Raw genomic sequence first — 15198 nt, 5'->3', positions numbered from 1 at the left:
ATTGCTTTGCTAAGCTCTGGTCTGGCCAAGTGGCTTTTTGAGCTATGGCTCCCATGTTTTCCTAAGCTTTGGCCCCCTCCCCTATCCTGGGGAGGTGACTTTTTCCTCTCTCTCTCTCTCTCTAATTTACTTTCTTTTTTTTTTTTGAGTTGGAGTCTCACTCTGTCGCCCAGACTGGAGTGCAGTGGCCGCTCCCGGCCACGGCAGCCTCGACCTGCTGGGCTCTGGCGATCCTTCCGCCTCAGCCTTTTGAGTAGCTGGAACTACAGGCGCACGCTACCACACCCGGCTAATTTTTTGATTTATTGTAGCGATGAGGTCTCACCAAGTTGCCCAGGCGGGTCTCGAACCCGCAGGCTCAGGCAATCCACTCACCTCAGCCTCCCAAGGCGCGGGATTACAGGCTGAGCCACCGAGCCCAGCTCACAGGGTTTTTCTGTTCTTGGGCATTGCTTGTTGGCATCCCATGAGGGATGGGGAGGCATTAGGGACCTCCCTCCTCGTCCCACACAGCCTGGCCCCTGGCCCCTGGCCCGTCAGTGCCACTGAGTCATGGGGTTCACATGGGTGCTCCTGGGGTGGAGGGGTGGACAGGGAAGCTGGTGCCTTAGAGCCCGAAGATTCCCCCTCCAGGTGCTGCTGGAGGGGGCGGGGCTCAAGCCAAGGGAGAGGAGAGGACACTGGGTGGGGGAGCAGGTGGGGGGACCCAGGAGGGGCCCCAGGCAGGCCAGGAAAAGAGACCAGGAGCAGCCCGTGAGGGCGGGCTGCACAGAGGCCCCAGGGTAGGGCACTTTTGTGGTGGTGGGAAAGTTCAGAGGCCCAGGAAACAAGGTCTCCGGCTGTGGCCACAAGGGACTGTGGGTGAGATGGTGTTGCGTGATCAGTTTCCATGGAGGCGCCCAGAGAAGCCGAGTGGCAGTGCCTTGAAGGCTGAACTGGGACACCAGCCCATGGGGCCAGAGGATATACGTAGACCTCTTCTGGGAAATTTGGATCAGGAGGAAGTTAGAAGCTAGAGGGTGTGAGGGGTCCAGGAAGGATCTTGTTAGGATTAGTGGGGCTTGGAACAGGGATCTGTAGTCATTGCAGTGGAATGAAGTCAAAGGCACAGGAGGAGGGAGCAGCTTTGATGTGGCATAGTAAAAGAAATAACTCTCTAATGGTGGAGTAGGTTTCTCAGGATGTGGCAACATCTCCTTGCTAGAGATGTTTGAGCAAAAGAGGTGGTTGCCTGTCAGGGGTGTCACAATGCAGATTCCTGTGCAGGGAGGCAAGTGGACCCAGATAAGGGACCCAGGGTGGCAAATACCAGACAAGCACCCCAGCTCTGTCCTCTCACCAGTGGGTACTGATGGGCAGTGGTGCTCCCGGCCCAATGCTCTGACAGCCTCGAACGACCCATCCGAGATAGCTTGTGCCATGCCACCCTCTGCTCTCCCGGGACCCAGGCTCCGATGTTCCTTTCCCTTCTGTAAAATGGGCCACGTCTCCGGCTGCAGGGAAGGCTTACGAGATCACCTATGTGAGGCTGAAGTTCCACACCAGCCGCCCCGAGAGCTTCGCCATCTACAAGCGGAGCTACGCCGGCGGCCCGTGGGAGCCCTATCAGTTCTACAGCGCGTCCTGCCAGAAGACCTACGGCAGGCCCGAGGGCCAGTACCTGCGGCCTGGCCAGGACGAGCGCGTGGCCTTCTGCACCTCTGAGTTCAGCGACATCTCCCCACTGAGTGGGGGCAACGTGGCCTTCTCCACCCTGGAGGGCCGGCCCAGCGCCTACAACTTCGAGGAGAGCCCTGGGCTGCAGGTCAGAGCAGGGTGGGCTTGGGGGATGGGCTGGGTCAGGGGGACAGCCCGAGTCTCAAGTGGCTGGACACAGGGCTGGGGAAGGGGGAGCCAGCAAGACCCCATGGTTTGAAACCTTAAGCCACTGACACTTTCTTTTTTTTTTTTTTTGAGTTGAGGTCTCACTCTGTCGCCCAGGCTGGAGTGCAGTGGCATGATCCTGGCTTAACGCATCCTTGCCCACCTGGTCTCCAGTGACCCTCCCGCCTCAGGTGGTTGGGACTCTAGGCGCGCACCACCAGACCTGGTTTATATTTTGATGGTTTGTAAAGACAAGGTCTTGCTATGTCGCCCAGGCTGGTCTCGAACTCCTAGGCTCAAGCGATCCTCTCGCCTTGGCCTCCCAAAGTGCTGGGACGACAAGCGTGAGTCACCGTGCCCACAGAAGCTTTTGTTGCATCTCAATCTTCTGTGGATGCTGCATAATGAGCCTGGAGGGAGATGGGATTTTCGAGGGGCATGCAGGAGGTGGTGGGAGGGACCAGACCAGCAGTTGACTGTCCAGAATTCCAGCTGGTTCTCTTTCCAGAACTGTCTGTGATGGGGCCAAGCTTCCTTTATAACTGATAACAAGGCCTGCCCTGTGTGTCTCTGAGGGCTCTTATGAGGATTAAATGGAAAAACAGGACAAGAATGTGAGCTTTGGAGTCTTGAGCCCTGGGTTCCATGCTGCAAGCCAGGGCTAACCCGAAGAACTTCCTGTGATGGGGAGATGCTCCCACGTCCAGCATGGTAGCTGCGAGCCACCATGAATCATGACCAGAGCAACTGAGGAACTGGACTACACATTGTATTTAATACGTTTTAATTTAAAGGCCAGGCCTGGCCGGGCGTGGTGGCTCATACCTATAATCCCAGCACTTTGGGAGGCCGAGGCAAGAAGATTGCCTGAGCCCACGGGTTTGAAACCAGCCTGGGCAACTTGGCGAGACCTTGTCGCTACAATAAATCAAAGAATAAGCCAGGCATGGTGGCGTGTGCCTGTAGTTCCAGCTACTTGGAAGGCTGACATGGAAGGATCGCCGGAGCCCAGCATGTTGAGGCTGCGGTGGCTGTGAGCGTGCCACTGCACTCCAGCCTGGGGGACAGAGTGAGACTCCAACTAAAAACAAACAAACAAACAAAAATAAAGGCCGGGCGTGGTGGCTCATGCCTGTAATCCCAGCACTTTGGGAGACAGAGGCAGGAAAATCAGTTGAGTCCAGGAGTCCAAGATCAGACTGGGAAACGTAGACCTAGTCTCCATAATGAAATAAAAAAATTAGCCAGGTGTGGTGGCACCCGCTTGTAGTCCTAGCTACTTGGAAGGCTGAGGATCACCTGAGCCCAGGAGGTCGAGGCTGCCGTGAGCCGTGATTGTGCCACTACACTCCAGCCTGGGCTGCAGAGTGAGACTCGACTCAAAAAAAGGTTTTTTTTTTTTAAATTTAGGCTAAGTGCGGTGGCTTAAGCCTATAATTCCAGCACTTTAGGAGGCCGAGGCGAGAGGATTGCCTGAGCCCACGGGTTCGAGACTAGCCTGGGCAACTTGGCGAGACCTCATCTCTACAATAAATCAAACAATAAGCCGGGCGTGGTAGCACATGCCTGTGGTTCCAGCTACTTGGAAGGCTGAGGTGGAAGGATCACATGAGTCTAGCAGGTTGAGGCTAGTTCTGTGTCTCAGAGACCATGACCCTGTCCTCTACGGCCATTGTCTTTGCCGACGATGGAGCAGGTGACAGACCAGAAAGTGGACCAGAAAGTGGACACAGGAGCCCAGAGGAGGGTCACTGATGGGCTGGGAACCTTGGGCATGTCATTGTCCTTTCTGGGCTCCACTGGCATGATGAGAGCATTAGGGTAGACGCAGGAAGGCAGACCAGCCTAGTGGTTAAAGCTGAGACCCTGGGGTCAGATAGACCTGAATCCCGGCTCTGCCTTGAAGCAGCTGTGCAACTTGGAGCAGAATGTTTACCCTCTCTGAGCCTCAGTCTCCTCATCTGCAAATGGGGGTCATTCATACCAATACCTACCCCCAGGGTTGGTGCAAGGACCTAAGCCCTGATCACGTGGCACATGATCTTCCAGCTCTGCTACCCAGTTGGCTTGCGTTCCCTGGGTGACACTTTTTCCGGAGAAAGAGAAGAGCCTCAGTGCCTTCAGCTGTGCCTGCCGGGCTGCCCCACTCCCCCAGGGACCAGAGACCTCGGCCTGGCCCGGGCACTTGATAGAAATGCGTGGCCGGGCGCAGTGGCTCACGTCTGCCATCCCAGCACTTTGGGAGGCTGAGGCGGGAGGATTGCTTGAGTCCAGGAGTTCGAGACCAGCCTGGGCCACATGGCGAGACCTCGTCTCTACAAAAACAATCAAAAAATGAGCTGGATGTGGTGGCACGCGCCTGTAGTCCCGGCTCTTCGGGAGGCTGCAGAAGGAGGATTGCTTGAGCCCAGGAGGTTGAGTCTGCGGTGAGCTGTGGTCATGCCACTGCGTTCTGGTATCCACACCCCCATCTCTGAATCAGAAGCTGCATTTTAACCATATCCCCAAGTGCACCTTGACCTTTGAGAAGCATGACCTGGGGCGATTTGGGGCGTGCTGGGGGCCTGCAAACTCAAGCACAAACTCAGCCTCAGACTGAGGCCCTGACTTCAGTTTTCTGGTGCTGGACCCCTCTCCCCTGCTGAAACATCCAGGCAGAGGCGCTGCAGCTTGGGGGTGCGGGAGGACCTGCTGGCCTGCATGCTGCTGGGGCGGGAAGACAGATTGCCGGGAGCTCATTTTCTGTTCTGATGGGCCTGATTGCCAAACCAGGGGCTCCTGGGCAGAATCGAATTGCCGATTAACATTCAGCAGAGCCGCAGCCTCTGATTACAGCAGCGGGCGGATGAAAATGTCAGTCTTCACGTGGGTGTTCCCCGACTTCCCTGCCAGCCTCTTCCACAGGAAAGCTGCTCTCCGCGATCAGCAAGTGTGTCGAGGGCCTGCTATGGGCCAGGCGGAGCCCAGGGACTGGGGAGACAGCCAGAATAGGGTTTCCCAAGTCTCTGCTCGGGGGACCTGCCTTCTGGGGAGAGATGCCACTCGGGCCGGTGACCCGTCTGTGGGAGCCTGATGCCCCGGCATGTGAGAAGCCACGAAGCCCAGGGCCTTGCCCTCCACCCTGGCAGGCCCCACTGGGCAGGAGAGACGGTCACAGGGCACATCCTCCCTCAGCGGACCTCTGGAATGGGGCGCAGGAGACCCGCATGGCAGTGTCTTCCCTGGACTGCTCTGGCCCCTCCCCCTGCTTCCTGGGCATGTGCCCCACCCCATGCCCAGCCTGACACTGGCCATTCTCTAGACACCCTGCCCAGGAGGTCCTATCCTCGGTCCATTTCGTAGATGGGGAAATGGAGGCTCCAAGATGTCGAGCAAAGTTGCACGCTTGTGGGTTGCCTGTGAGCCAGACCGACGTGACCCCAAATCGCAGGCTCCTTCTTTCTTTCTTTCTTTCTTTTTTAAGTCAGGGTCTCACTCTGTTGCCCAGAGTGCAGTGGCAAGATCACAGCTCACCACAGCCTCCACCTCCTGGGCTCAAGTGATCCTTCTGTCTCAGCCTTCTGAGTAGGTGGGACTTACAGGCATACGCCACCCCACCCGATTTTTTGTAGAGAGGAGGTCTTGCTATGTTACTAGGCTGGTCTTGAACTCCCGGGCTCAGGCGATCCTCCTGCCTTGTCCTCCCAAAGTGCTGGGATGACAGGCTTGCACCACCGCGCCTGGCCCAGTCTCCTTATTTCTGCAGCGTTCTCCGAATGTGTCTGAGCTTGGCCTGTCCCTGTGCTCCAGGAAGCCTGGGGCGGCCAGCTAGACCTGGGAGCAGATATTCAGGAACCTGCTGACGGGGTCCCTTTCTCTCTGCTCAGGAGTGGGTCACCAGCACTGAGCTCCTCATCTCTTTGGACCGGCTCAATACGTTTGGGGACGACATCTTCAAGGACCCCAAGGTGCTCCAGTCCTACTATTATGCCGTGTCCGACCTCTCTGTGGGCGGCAGGTAGGTGGAAGGTGGGGTGTCAGGGCCAGAGGGGAGGCCAGGTCCTGGCGCAGAAGGTGGCTCCTGGGAGTTGGGGGAGATGAAGAAGCCATGTCCGGGGCCCCAGGAGAGAGGAGGGTGTGCCCGGCATTGAAGGCCTCCCCAGGCCACCTCCTCCTACGTTCCCTGCACCCACTGTTCCCACCACACTGAGCTGCTCAGTAATTGTCAGATACACTGGATCTTTGTCCCTGCTGTCCCCTCAGCCTGGAGACCCCTCCTGCCCAGAGAGAGGTGCTCCCCTGGACCCCTGGTCTCATCCCTTGTTCCCCAGTGCTTGTCGGAGCACGTGGAGGCTTGCCTGTTTCTCCAACATCATTCTCTCCGAGAAGCAGGGGCTGCCCAGGGGTCTTTCGCCACCACGTTCCAGGGCCCGTCTGGCACAGTCGCCTGATGCTGGGGACTCAAGGGGGTGTGGAGGACCGAGGGGAGGCACAGATGTCATTGGCATCAGCATTTCTTGGTTTCTTCTCCATATATATAATTATATATATAATTGCCTGTGAGCCAGACCGATGTGACCCCAAATCAACCCCAAATTAAATATATATGATTAAAATTATATTATATATAATTATATATATATTTATATATAAAAATATATATAATATAATTTTAATTTAATTTAGTTGTATTTTATTTATGTGTTTATTTTTGAGTTGGAGTCTCACTCCATGGCCCAGACTGGAGTGCAGTGGCACGTTTCCAGCCACTGCAGCCTCGACCTGCTGGGCTCTAGGTATTCTTCCACCTCAGCCTTCCAAGTAGCCGGAGCTACAGGCGCACGCTACCACGCCCGGCTGATTTTTGATTTGTTGTAGAGACAGGTCTCGCCAAATTGCCCGGGCGGGTCTCGGACCCGAGGACTCAGGCAATCCACTCGCCTCGGCCTCCCAAGGTGCTGGGATGACAGGCTGAGGCACCGAGTCCCGCCTCATTTTATTTTTTAAAGAAAAAAGAGACAAGGTCTCAGTATGTTTCCTGGGCTGCTCTCGAACTCCTGGGCTCCAGGGATCCTCCCGCCCTGGCCTCCCAAAGTGCTGGGATGACAGGCATGAGCGACCAGGGCTGCTTCTTTGAAAGAAGAGAGGAAGACGGATTTGTTCCTGCCCCAGGCACAGTAGTGTGGCAGACACTAGTCAGATGGCTCCCCAGTAAACATGTCAGCTATCACCAGGATGACAAGCGTGGGGAGGCAGAGCCCAGGCGGTGCCCGGGGGGCCGGGGAGGTCAGGAACCAGCGAGAGCGTCCCAGGGGGGACAGGAAAGCTGAGTTGGAGGGGGAGGGGAAAGTCAATGTAGCTGGAATGGGGAGCAGGGCTTACCTTCATCCCGCAGTTAATGGGAAACTGTGAAAGGACTTGATGGGGTAGTAACAGGGTCGGAATTTTAAACACCCCACTGGCTGGGTGTGGTGGCTCATGCCTGTCATCCCAGCACTTTGGGAGGCTGAGGGAAGAGGATCTCTTGAGCCCAAGAGTTTGAGACCAGCCTAGGCAATAGCGAGACCTCGTCTCTTCCAAAAAAAATTTTAAAATGAGTTGGGTGGGGTGGGGCGTGCCTGTAGTCCCAGCTACTTGGGAGACAGGTAGAGAGGATCGCCTGAGCCCAGGAGTTGGAGGCTGCGGTGAGCCGCGATTATGCTGCTTACTCCAGCCTGGGCAACAGAGTGAGACCCCAACTCAAAAAAAAAAAGAGAAAATTAAAACACCCCAGCCCCCAACAGTTGAGCGAGAAGGATAGGAAGAGAGAGGAAGCCTGACTCAGGAATCGGGTGAGAGACAGGGCAGCCTGGTCTGTGTGGGGGGCGACTGGGGGTGGGGAGAAGCAGCTTGCCGTGTGGATGTCGGGGCGCGGGAGTGGGCAGTGAGGACGATGCCCAGACTCTGGCCTCCACAATTCAGGAGTGCTTGGGTGGCCTTAGAGAGTTGGGGAGAAGGAGGGAGCACATGGGGCATCTGAGGCCCCAGGGAAGGCTGGGGCTTGGGAAGGCTGGGCCCCTGGGGACTGAGAGTCTCGCTCTGCTTCTCCTCACCCAACACCCCCGCATGAGTCAGGCCAGACCTCGCGGGAGGGGGCAATCCAGGGATGGCAGACAGCAGCCGTGAGCTCCAGCGCCTGCTGTCGGGGGGCTTCGGGCCAGAGGACATCTGCGCCCCAGCTGTTGGGGCTGGACCACCCTCAGACCGGCAGCTGGCTGGCCCCACAGCCTGTGTCCCGCGACAGTCCACAGGATCTCACCTTCCTTCCCTGGGGTCAGAGGGCTTTGTGGGGGAGGGAGGAGTTTACAACACCCCCTCTGAGATGGGGCTGTCCCTTGTCATTCCCTGGTGACCACTGTCCCCAAGACTGCCTGCGCCCCTGCATCCTCTCACCAGAAATGCCGGGGTGCTGTGTGCCTGTGCTGGGCCCCACGAGGACACAGTGCCATGCCCATGTCCCCAGATTAGAGAAAGCAACGGGCCCTGGTGGGGGTCAGGGCTTCTTCAATATCCCACAGAGGGCAGAGTGTGGAATGTGGCTGATGGGAGCCACCATGTGGCCACGGGAGTGTCCAGGAGCTCAGGGCTTCAGCTCCCAGCTCTGTCACTCAGTGTTTGTCCCCTCCTTGTCTGTGGAATGAGGACAGCAGTGGTCCTTTCCGTCTCGGGGTTGAGGCCCCGGCAAGAAGACGTCACTTTGGTCCAGGGCCGGCCCAGTGCCTGGCTGTCCCCCAAGCATCTCAGGCTGGTCACTCAGGACAGGCGATCACACACAGGGCTCCGAGGGCATCCACGTGGTCCGCAGAGCACCTCTTCATTCCTGCCTGATCCTGTGCGTGCCGGGGGGACTCAGAGACAGACTCGCTGAGGATTTGTCCCTGGTTTGCACAGCGTCTTCCTTGCCCTTTTAGGCATAATTGAAGGAGAGCTCCAGGTAGCCTCCTTGCACCCCCAGGCCACTGCCCAGTGTGGCCCCCAACCCACTCTTCACCAGGGAAACTAAGATGAGGTCTTCCTGGATCCCTCTCAGTCCCTGGGGGGGCTCCTTTCAAGTAGAAGCCTTCTAGGGTGGCCGCTCATTAACTGGTAGCCTTGGGCAGCTTCTCTGTGCCTCAGTCCCTCTGTCTGTTAAATGGGCGTAACAGGCTCATGCAGATGAAATGGGTTTGCTCATACACAGGGCTTATGACAGCTCAGGGCGGTCAGTCCTCTGTTACTGCTACTGCAGGGATATAGTAGGTACTCAATAAAAGCCCACGATTGGCTGGGCATTGTGGCTCACACCTGTAATCCCAGCACTTTGGGGAAGCCAAGGTGGGAGGAACACTTAAGCCCAGCAGTCTGAGACCAGTCTGGGTAACATAGCAAGACTTCACCACTACAAAAAATTTAAAAATTAGCCAGGGCCAGGCACGGTGACTCAGCCTGTAATCCCAGCATTTTGGGAGGCCGAGACGAGTGGATTGCCTGAGCCCACGGGCTCAAGACCAACCCGGGCAACTTGATGAGATCTCGTCTCTACAATAAAAATCAAGAAATTAGCTGGACGTGATAGTGTGCCCCTGTAGTTCCGGCTACTTGGAACGCTGAAGCAGAAGGATCTCTGGAGCCCAGCAGGGTGAGGCTGTGGTGGCCGGAAGCGTGCCCCTGCACTCCAGCCTGGGCAGCAGAGTGATTCTCCAACTCAAAAAATAATAATAGTAAGAAGAAATCAACCAGGTGTGGTGGTGCCCGCCTGTAGCCCCAGATACTCTGGAGGCTGAGGCAGGAGGATCGCTTGAGCCCAGGGGGTCGAGGCTGCGGTGACCGTGAGCATGCCACTGCACTCCAGCCTGGGCAATGGAGTGAGTTCCTGACCCTTTCCCCCCTAGCCAAAAAAACCTATGATTGAGGGTGGAATTGGACTCACCCCCGCCACACACAGGGGCTACCTGGTAATTAACCCCTTGTCTGCCCGCACCTCCCTCTCCTCGTCCGCCCCCTCCTTCTGCTCGGGTCTCTCCCAGGTGTAAATGCAACGGGCACGCCAGCGAGTGTGTCCCCGACGAGATGGGCCGCCTGGCCTGCCGGTGTCAGCACAACACCACGGGCCCCGACTGCGAGCGCTGCCTGCCCTTCTTCCAGGACCGCCCGTGGGCCCGGGCCACCGCCGAGGCTGCCCACGAGTGTCTGCGTGAGTGTCCTGGGGACCGAGGCTGGTGGTGCGGGCTGGGCACAAGCTCCCAAACCTCGCTGTGGGGGTTGCTCCTGGGGGGGGAGCGGCGGGCAGCTCAGGGTCCCTATGCTGCTGCAGAGCTGATGGAGGGGACTGGGGGGAGGGCTGGAGGGGAGCGGGGGAGGCATTGAAGCCTCAGTCCTGCCCCCCACAAGTAGCTCCGACCGGCTCAACCCCAGCCACCGCACCATGGTGGGAGGGCTGGGAAGGCCCCCTGGCTCGTTCCTTTGTTGTGACTGCTCCCCCCAGCTGCTAATCAGAGCCAGGCCGCCCCACATGCGGGGGGGGGGTGACTGCCCCCCTCCCCTCGGCCTCTGCCATGGGCCCCCAGGCAGCCCTTGGGTGTCCCGGCCCCCTGTGATGTGGCTTGGACCGCCCAACCTCAGAGAGCACTGGAGAGAGGGCGGTGCCTTCTCCAGGGACAGGGCCCTGCAGGCAGGGGGGGGAAGGGCCTCTCTGTGGGCGGCCACTGTCACCAGGCACCACTGCGGCAGCTGGCGGGAACAGCATCTTCACACGTCAGCTCACCCAGGCCTGGCCTCTGGGTCTGCTGTCCTCCTGGGCCCGGGCCATGGCCAGAACTGGGGCGGGGAGGGGACAGCCTGTTCCGAGGGACAGGACATGTCCTAACCCCCAGGGCCCTAATGGGTCCCTGCTGCCCTCTCTGGCCTGCCTTCACCAGGGCGTCCTCCCGGGGCCAAGGAGGCTGTACTGGCTGGCTCACCCTTTCCAGCCCTGGCTGTCTTCACGGTGGGGACATGGACGACCAGGCCGCTTCTCCTCCCAAGTCCTCACTCCTGTAGTCACATCTCTGTCCTCTCAGTCACCGGCCTTCCTGGAAACCGGGGCTTCATGCCTGACACCTCACCTCCATCCCCACCCGAAGCCCAGGTCCCGCCCCCAAGCCCTGAATTCCTCCTGTCACCGTCCCTCCAAGCCATCTGATGTGTCCTGCGCAGCCAATGCCTTGGTCCTGGCCCTGTCGCCTCTCTGGGTGTCTGAGCTCACTGTCTTCTGCTCTCTGTGCTTGCAGCCAAGGCCCACCACCCCTCCCTCCCTCCCTCCCTTTGTGTTTATTCCTGTACACACCTTACCACAGCCCAGTGCAGTCAGTTCTCTGTTACTTTTGCTGCAGAACACATCGTAGGTGCTCAGAAAAAGACCACAGTTGGCTGGGTGTGGTGGCTCATGCCTCTAATACCAGTGCTTTGAGAGGCCAAGGTGGGAGGATCACTTGAGTCCAGGTGTTCCAGCCTAGGTAACATAGCAAGATCCTATCTCTACGAAAAAAAAAAAAATTAATTAGCTAGGTGTGGTGGCCCATGCCTGTAGTCCCAGCTACTCAGGAGGCTGAGGCAGGAGGAACACTTGAGCCCAGGAGGTCGAGGATGCAGTGAGCTGCAATCATGTCACTGCGCTCCAGCTTGGGTGACACAGTGAAACTCTGTCTCAAAAAAAAAGACTGGCAATCAATCAGTTGGTTTCTGTATCCTTGATCAAGCTGGGGCTGAACTCCATCCTGGACCACACTCCTGTCCTTCCTTGCGCTGCCAGCTCATTCAGCACAGGGCAGGTGACCGGCACGTGGAAGTCCCTCTTCCCCCATGCCAGGGTCTCCTGCCCACAGCCTGCACCTTCCTGGTCTCCTGCCCACAGCCTGCAACTGCAGCGGCCGCTCCGAGGAGTGCACCTTTGACCGGGAGCTCTTCCGCAGCACGGGCCACGGCGGGCGCTGCCACCGCTGCCGTGACCACACGGCCGGGCCACACTGCGAGCGCTGCCAGGACAACTTCTATCACTGGGACCCGCGGACACCGTGCCAGCCATGTGACTGCCACCCTGCAGGTGAGCAGTCCCCGCCATCCCAGCCCCCATCCTGGCCCCAGTGCAGCCCACTGCCCGGCTCCCTTCCTCCCCCAGGCTCCCTGCACCTCCAGTGTGATGACACGGGCACCTGCGCCTGCAAGCCCACCGTGACGGGCTGGAAGTGTGACCGCTGCCGGCCCGGGTTCCACTCGCTCAGTGAGGGAGGCTGCAGGTCAGGCTGGGAGCGGGAGCCGGGTGGGTGGCCCCGGTGGGCTGAATGACAGGAAGCAGGAGGGATCGGCGTCAGCTGCCGCTGCTCCCAGCTTTCTTCCCGTCCCTGACATTTCCTTACTCTGCAGCTGCCACACCCTGATCCTGGTGAGCACTAGAGAAGCCGGGTCCCTGGGAAGGCAGACATAGGACAATCATGAAGCCAGGGGCCGAGGTCTGTGGAGGCCCCGCAGGCTTCCTGTAGGAGGCGCTGAGTTCTAGTGTGAGACCCGATGAGGGAGGGCAGGCAGTGAGTGAAGGGAGGGATAGGTGTTCCAGGTGGGAAAGAGCAAGGCGGTGGCTCAGAGACAAGTGCAAGGTGAAGTTCAGCGAGCAGAACAGGAGACAGTGCAGAGGAAGAGGCCCTCGGGGCCTGGAAGGCCGGGAGGAATTGTGGGCTGGCAGGAAGCAGGAGGGGCCCGAGGTAGGGGCCAGGTGAAGGCCGCAGCAGGAGCCCCGGCAGCCACATGAGGGTCTGGCTTTCGAGAGGGAGTGCCCCTCGGAAGGCAGAGCCAGGAGGATGTGGTGACCAGGGGCCCAGGAGGAAGACGGGAGGGATACAGGCCCCCGGGGGGCACGGTGGGCGGAGTGGCGCGGGGAGAGGCTGAGTGGCGCCTGGTTGTGCTGAGGCTGGGGTGCCCTGTCGGACAGCCGAGGTGACGGGGGGAGGGACTCCTGGGGTGTGGACCTCAGAGGAGGCCTCCAGTACAGTCATCCTCGCCTGATTGAGAAAATATACAAAGACCCCCAAAGGGCTGGTATAAATTCAGGGGCACGTTGGCTCACACCTGTAATCCCAGCACTTTGAGAGGCTGAGGCGGGAGGATCACTCGAGGCTGAGAGTTCCAGACCCCCCTTGGCAACATAGTGAGACCTTCTCTTATTTCTGTAAAAATAGAATTAAAATAAATTCAGAAGCACTTTTAGATGAACTTGGCTTTGGCTAATACAACAGTCTCCTTGTAGGTTTGAAAGGCAGTGGAAATGTGGTAAGGGTATCTGGGGAGGCTCAGATTCCTCACAAAACACTTGGTGGTTCTGGGCATAAAGGCGACCATTAGGTAGGGACCTGGCTGCTTCCTCAGGGCCTCTCTGGCCCTGGACCTTTGCCCGTACTGTCCTCCCACCCTGAGCATTCTTGTTGCCCCCATCCTCTGCCTCTGCCCAGCCTGTGCCCAGCAGACTCCTGCAGGTTCTTCAGCTCTCAGCTGGGGTGCCGTTCTCTCAGGAGGCTGTCCCTTCCTCCTTCGCCCCTGCCTCCACACCCAGGCTGGGTCAGAGGCCAGCGTACGTCTCTGGTGCATCTCTGACGACCTGTCTGTCCTCGCTGGACTCTGGGGCCCATGAGGGGCACCGTGTCTTGTCAGAGGGGTGGATGGATGGTGCTTGATGGACAGAAAGGCGGAAGCATGAAGGAGTGGGTGGAAGGGCGCCTGGGTGTGGGAGGGGGTGGGCAGAGGGCGGCCACACCATGGGTAGCTGGGTCACTTCCTCGGCCAGGTGGGAGTGGGCAAGCCAGGAGCAGGCTCTCGGGCCAGCTGCCTCCTGATCTCCATGGGAACAGTGGAGGGCAGGGAGCTGTCTTCCTAGGACAGATTGAAGTTGCTCGCCGGACACTCCCCCCTTGTGCTGTCTCTCTGGCAGGCCCTGCACCTGCCATCCCGCTGGTAGCCTGGGCACCTGCAACCCCCGCAGCGGGCGCTGCCCCTGCAAGGAGAATGTGGAAGGTCATCTGTGTGACAGGTGGGTAAGCCAATGGGCAGCAGGACTCGGGTTGCTGAGCAAGTGGGGGGAAGCCAGGGCACTGTCCTCGTGGACTTGGGCCCTTCCTGGAGCCCCATGGGCCTGCCATCCAGGAATGTACCCGAAGGCTTTATGGCACTGTTTATTCTTTGCCCCAATGGACTGGTGGTTCATGAGCTGAGAAAATACATCTTTCTAGCTTAAGATCCTAAAAAGAAAAAACTGGAAAGGATAGGAGAGGATGGGGCATTATCAACCTTCCCCTTTCATGCCCATGCAGACATCACTAATGGAGCACTGTCAACCATCCCATTTCGGGCCCACAGCAGACATCACTAACAGCACAATCAACCCTCCACTTTCATGCCCATGACAGACATCACTAATGGAGCACCATCAACCCTCCACTTTCATACCCATGACAGACATCACTAATGAACGCTACAGACTCTCCCCTTTCATGCCCACGGCAGACATCACTAATGAAGCGCCATCAACCCTCCCCTTTCACACCCATGGCAGACATCACTGATGTAGCACCATCAACTCTGCCTTTTCAGGCCCACAGCAGACATCACTAACCCTCCCCTTTCACACCCACGACAGACATCACTAATGGAACACCATCAACCCTCCCCTTTCACGCCTATGGCAGACATCACTGATGGACACACTAGTTTTGATCAGGAGCCATACTGTAACCTCAGGATCTTTCTCCAAGAAGCCCCCTGCCCCTTGAGCTGAAATTTGAGCCTGTTGGCCGTCCTTGCGATCTGATCGTGATACAAACAGGGCATCTGAAACTCAGCAACACAAAGGGACTTTTCCAAGGTCACATAGTCCATAAACTCCCTCTTTTGAGGGTTCTGGGGCATCCAACCTCCAGCAGTGGGGCTTGCAGACAAACGTGGGTTTAGCTCTTGGAGTCCTCGCTGCCTGCTTTTCTTGGCCTCGTGTTGAACTTTCCCAGGGAGACTTGGAGAAATGGCCAGTTCTAGGGCCGGGGCAGGAAAAAGACAAGATATTCCGGAGCTACTTGTAATGCCTGAAAAAAGGAAGTGCTGAAAAACAAAAACAGATGCAGACAAACGCAAGGACCCAAAGCAGGATGGGGGTCCACATAAAAAGACACAGGAGACCGGTCACAGTGGCTCACACCTGGATCCCAGCAATTTGGGAGTCTGAGGCGGGAGGATCACTTGAGTTCAGGAGTTTGAGACCAGCTTGGGCTACATAGTGAGACCCTGTCTCTATTTAAAAAAAGGGGGGGGGGGTCAGGCTTG

At 58.0% G+C, this 15198-nt stretch overlaps 1 protein-coding gene across 1 annotated transcript in view; it reads left to right on the top strand.

Moving 5' to 3' along the window:
- The first annotated feature begins 866 nt into the window (after positions 1-866).
- Positions 867-15198, top strand: part of LAMC3 (laminin subunit gamma 3) — a 57552-nt gene continuing 43220 nt past the window's right edge. Inside the window, exons 1-7 of the mRNA XM_021712023.1 lie at positions 867-969; positions 1449-1804; positions 5730-5860; positions 9888-10054; positions 11753-11941; positions 12017-12134; positions 13817-13915. Coding sequence (XP_021567698.1) covers positions 867-969; positions 1449-1804; positions 5730-5860; positions 9888-10054; positions 11753-11941; positions 12017-12134; positions 13817-13915 — 1163 coding nt within the window. The remainder of the gene's footprint in view (positions 970-1448; positions 1805-5729; positions 5861-9887; positions 10055-11752; positions 11942-12016; positions 12135-13816; positions 13916-15198) is intronic.

The sequence above is a fragment of the Carlito syrichta genome, unplaced genomic scaffold, assembly GCF_000164805.1.
Source record: "Carlito syrichta isolate Samal-C Ts95f unplaced genomic scaffold, Tarsius_syrichta-2.0.1 Scaffold303014, whole genome shotgun sequence".
Lineage (NCBI taxonomy): Eukaryota > Metazoa > Chordata > Mammalia > Primates > Tarsiidae > Carlito > Carlito syrichta.
This window is presented reverse-complemented; position numbering and strand designations above follow the sequence as displayed.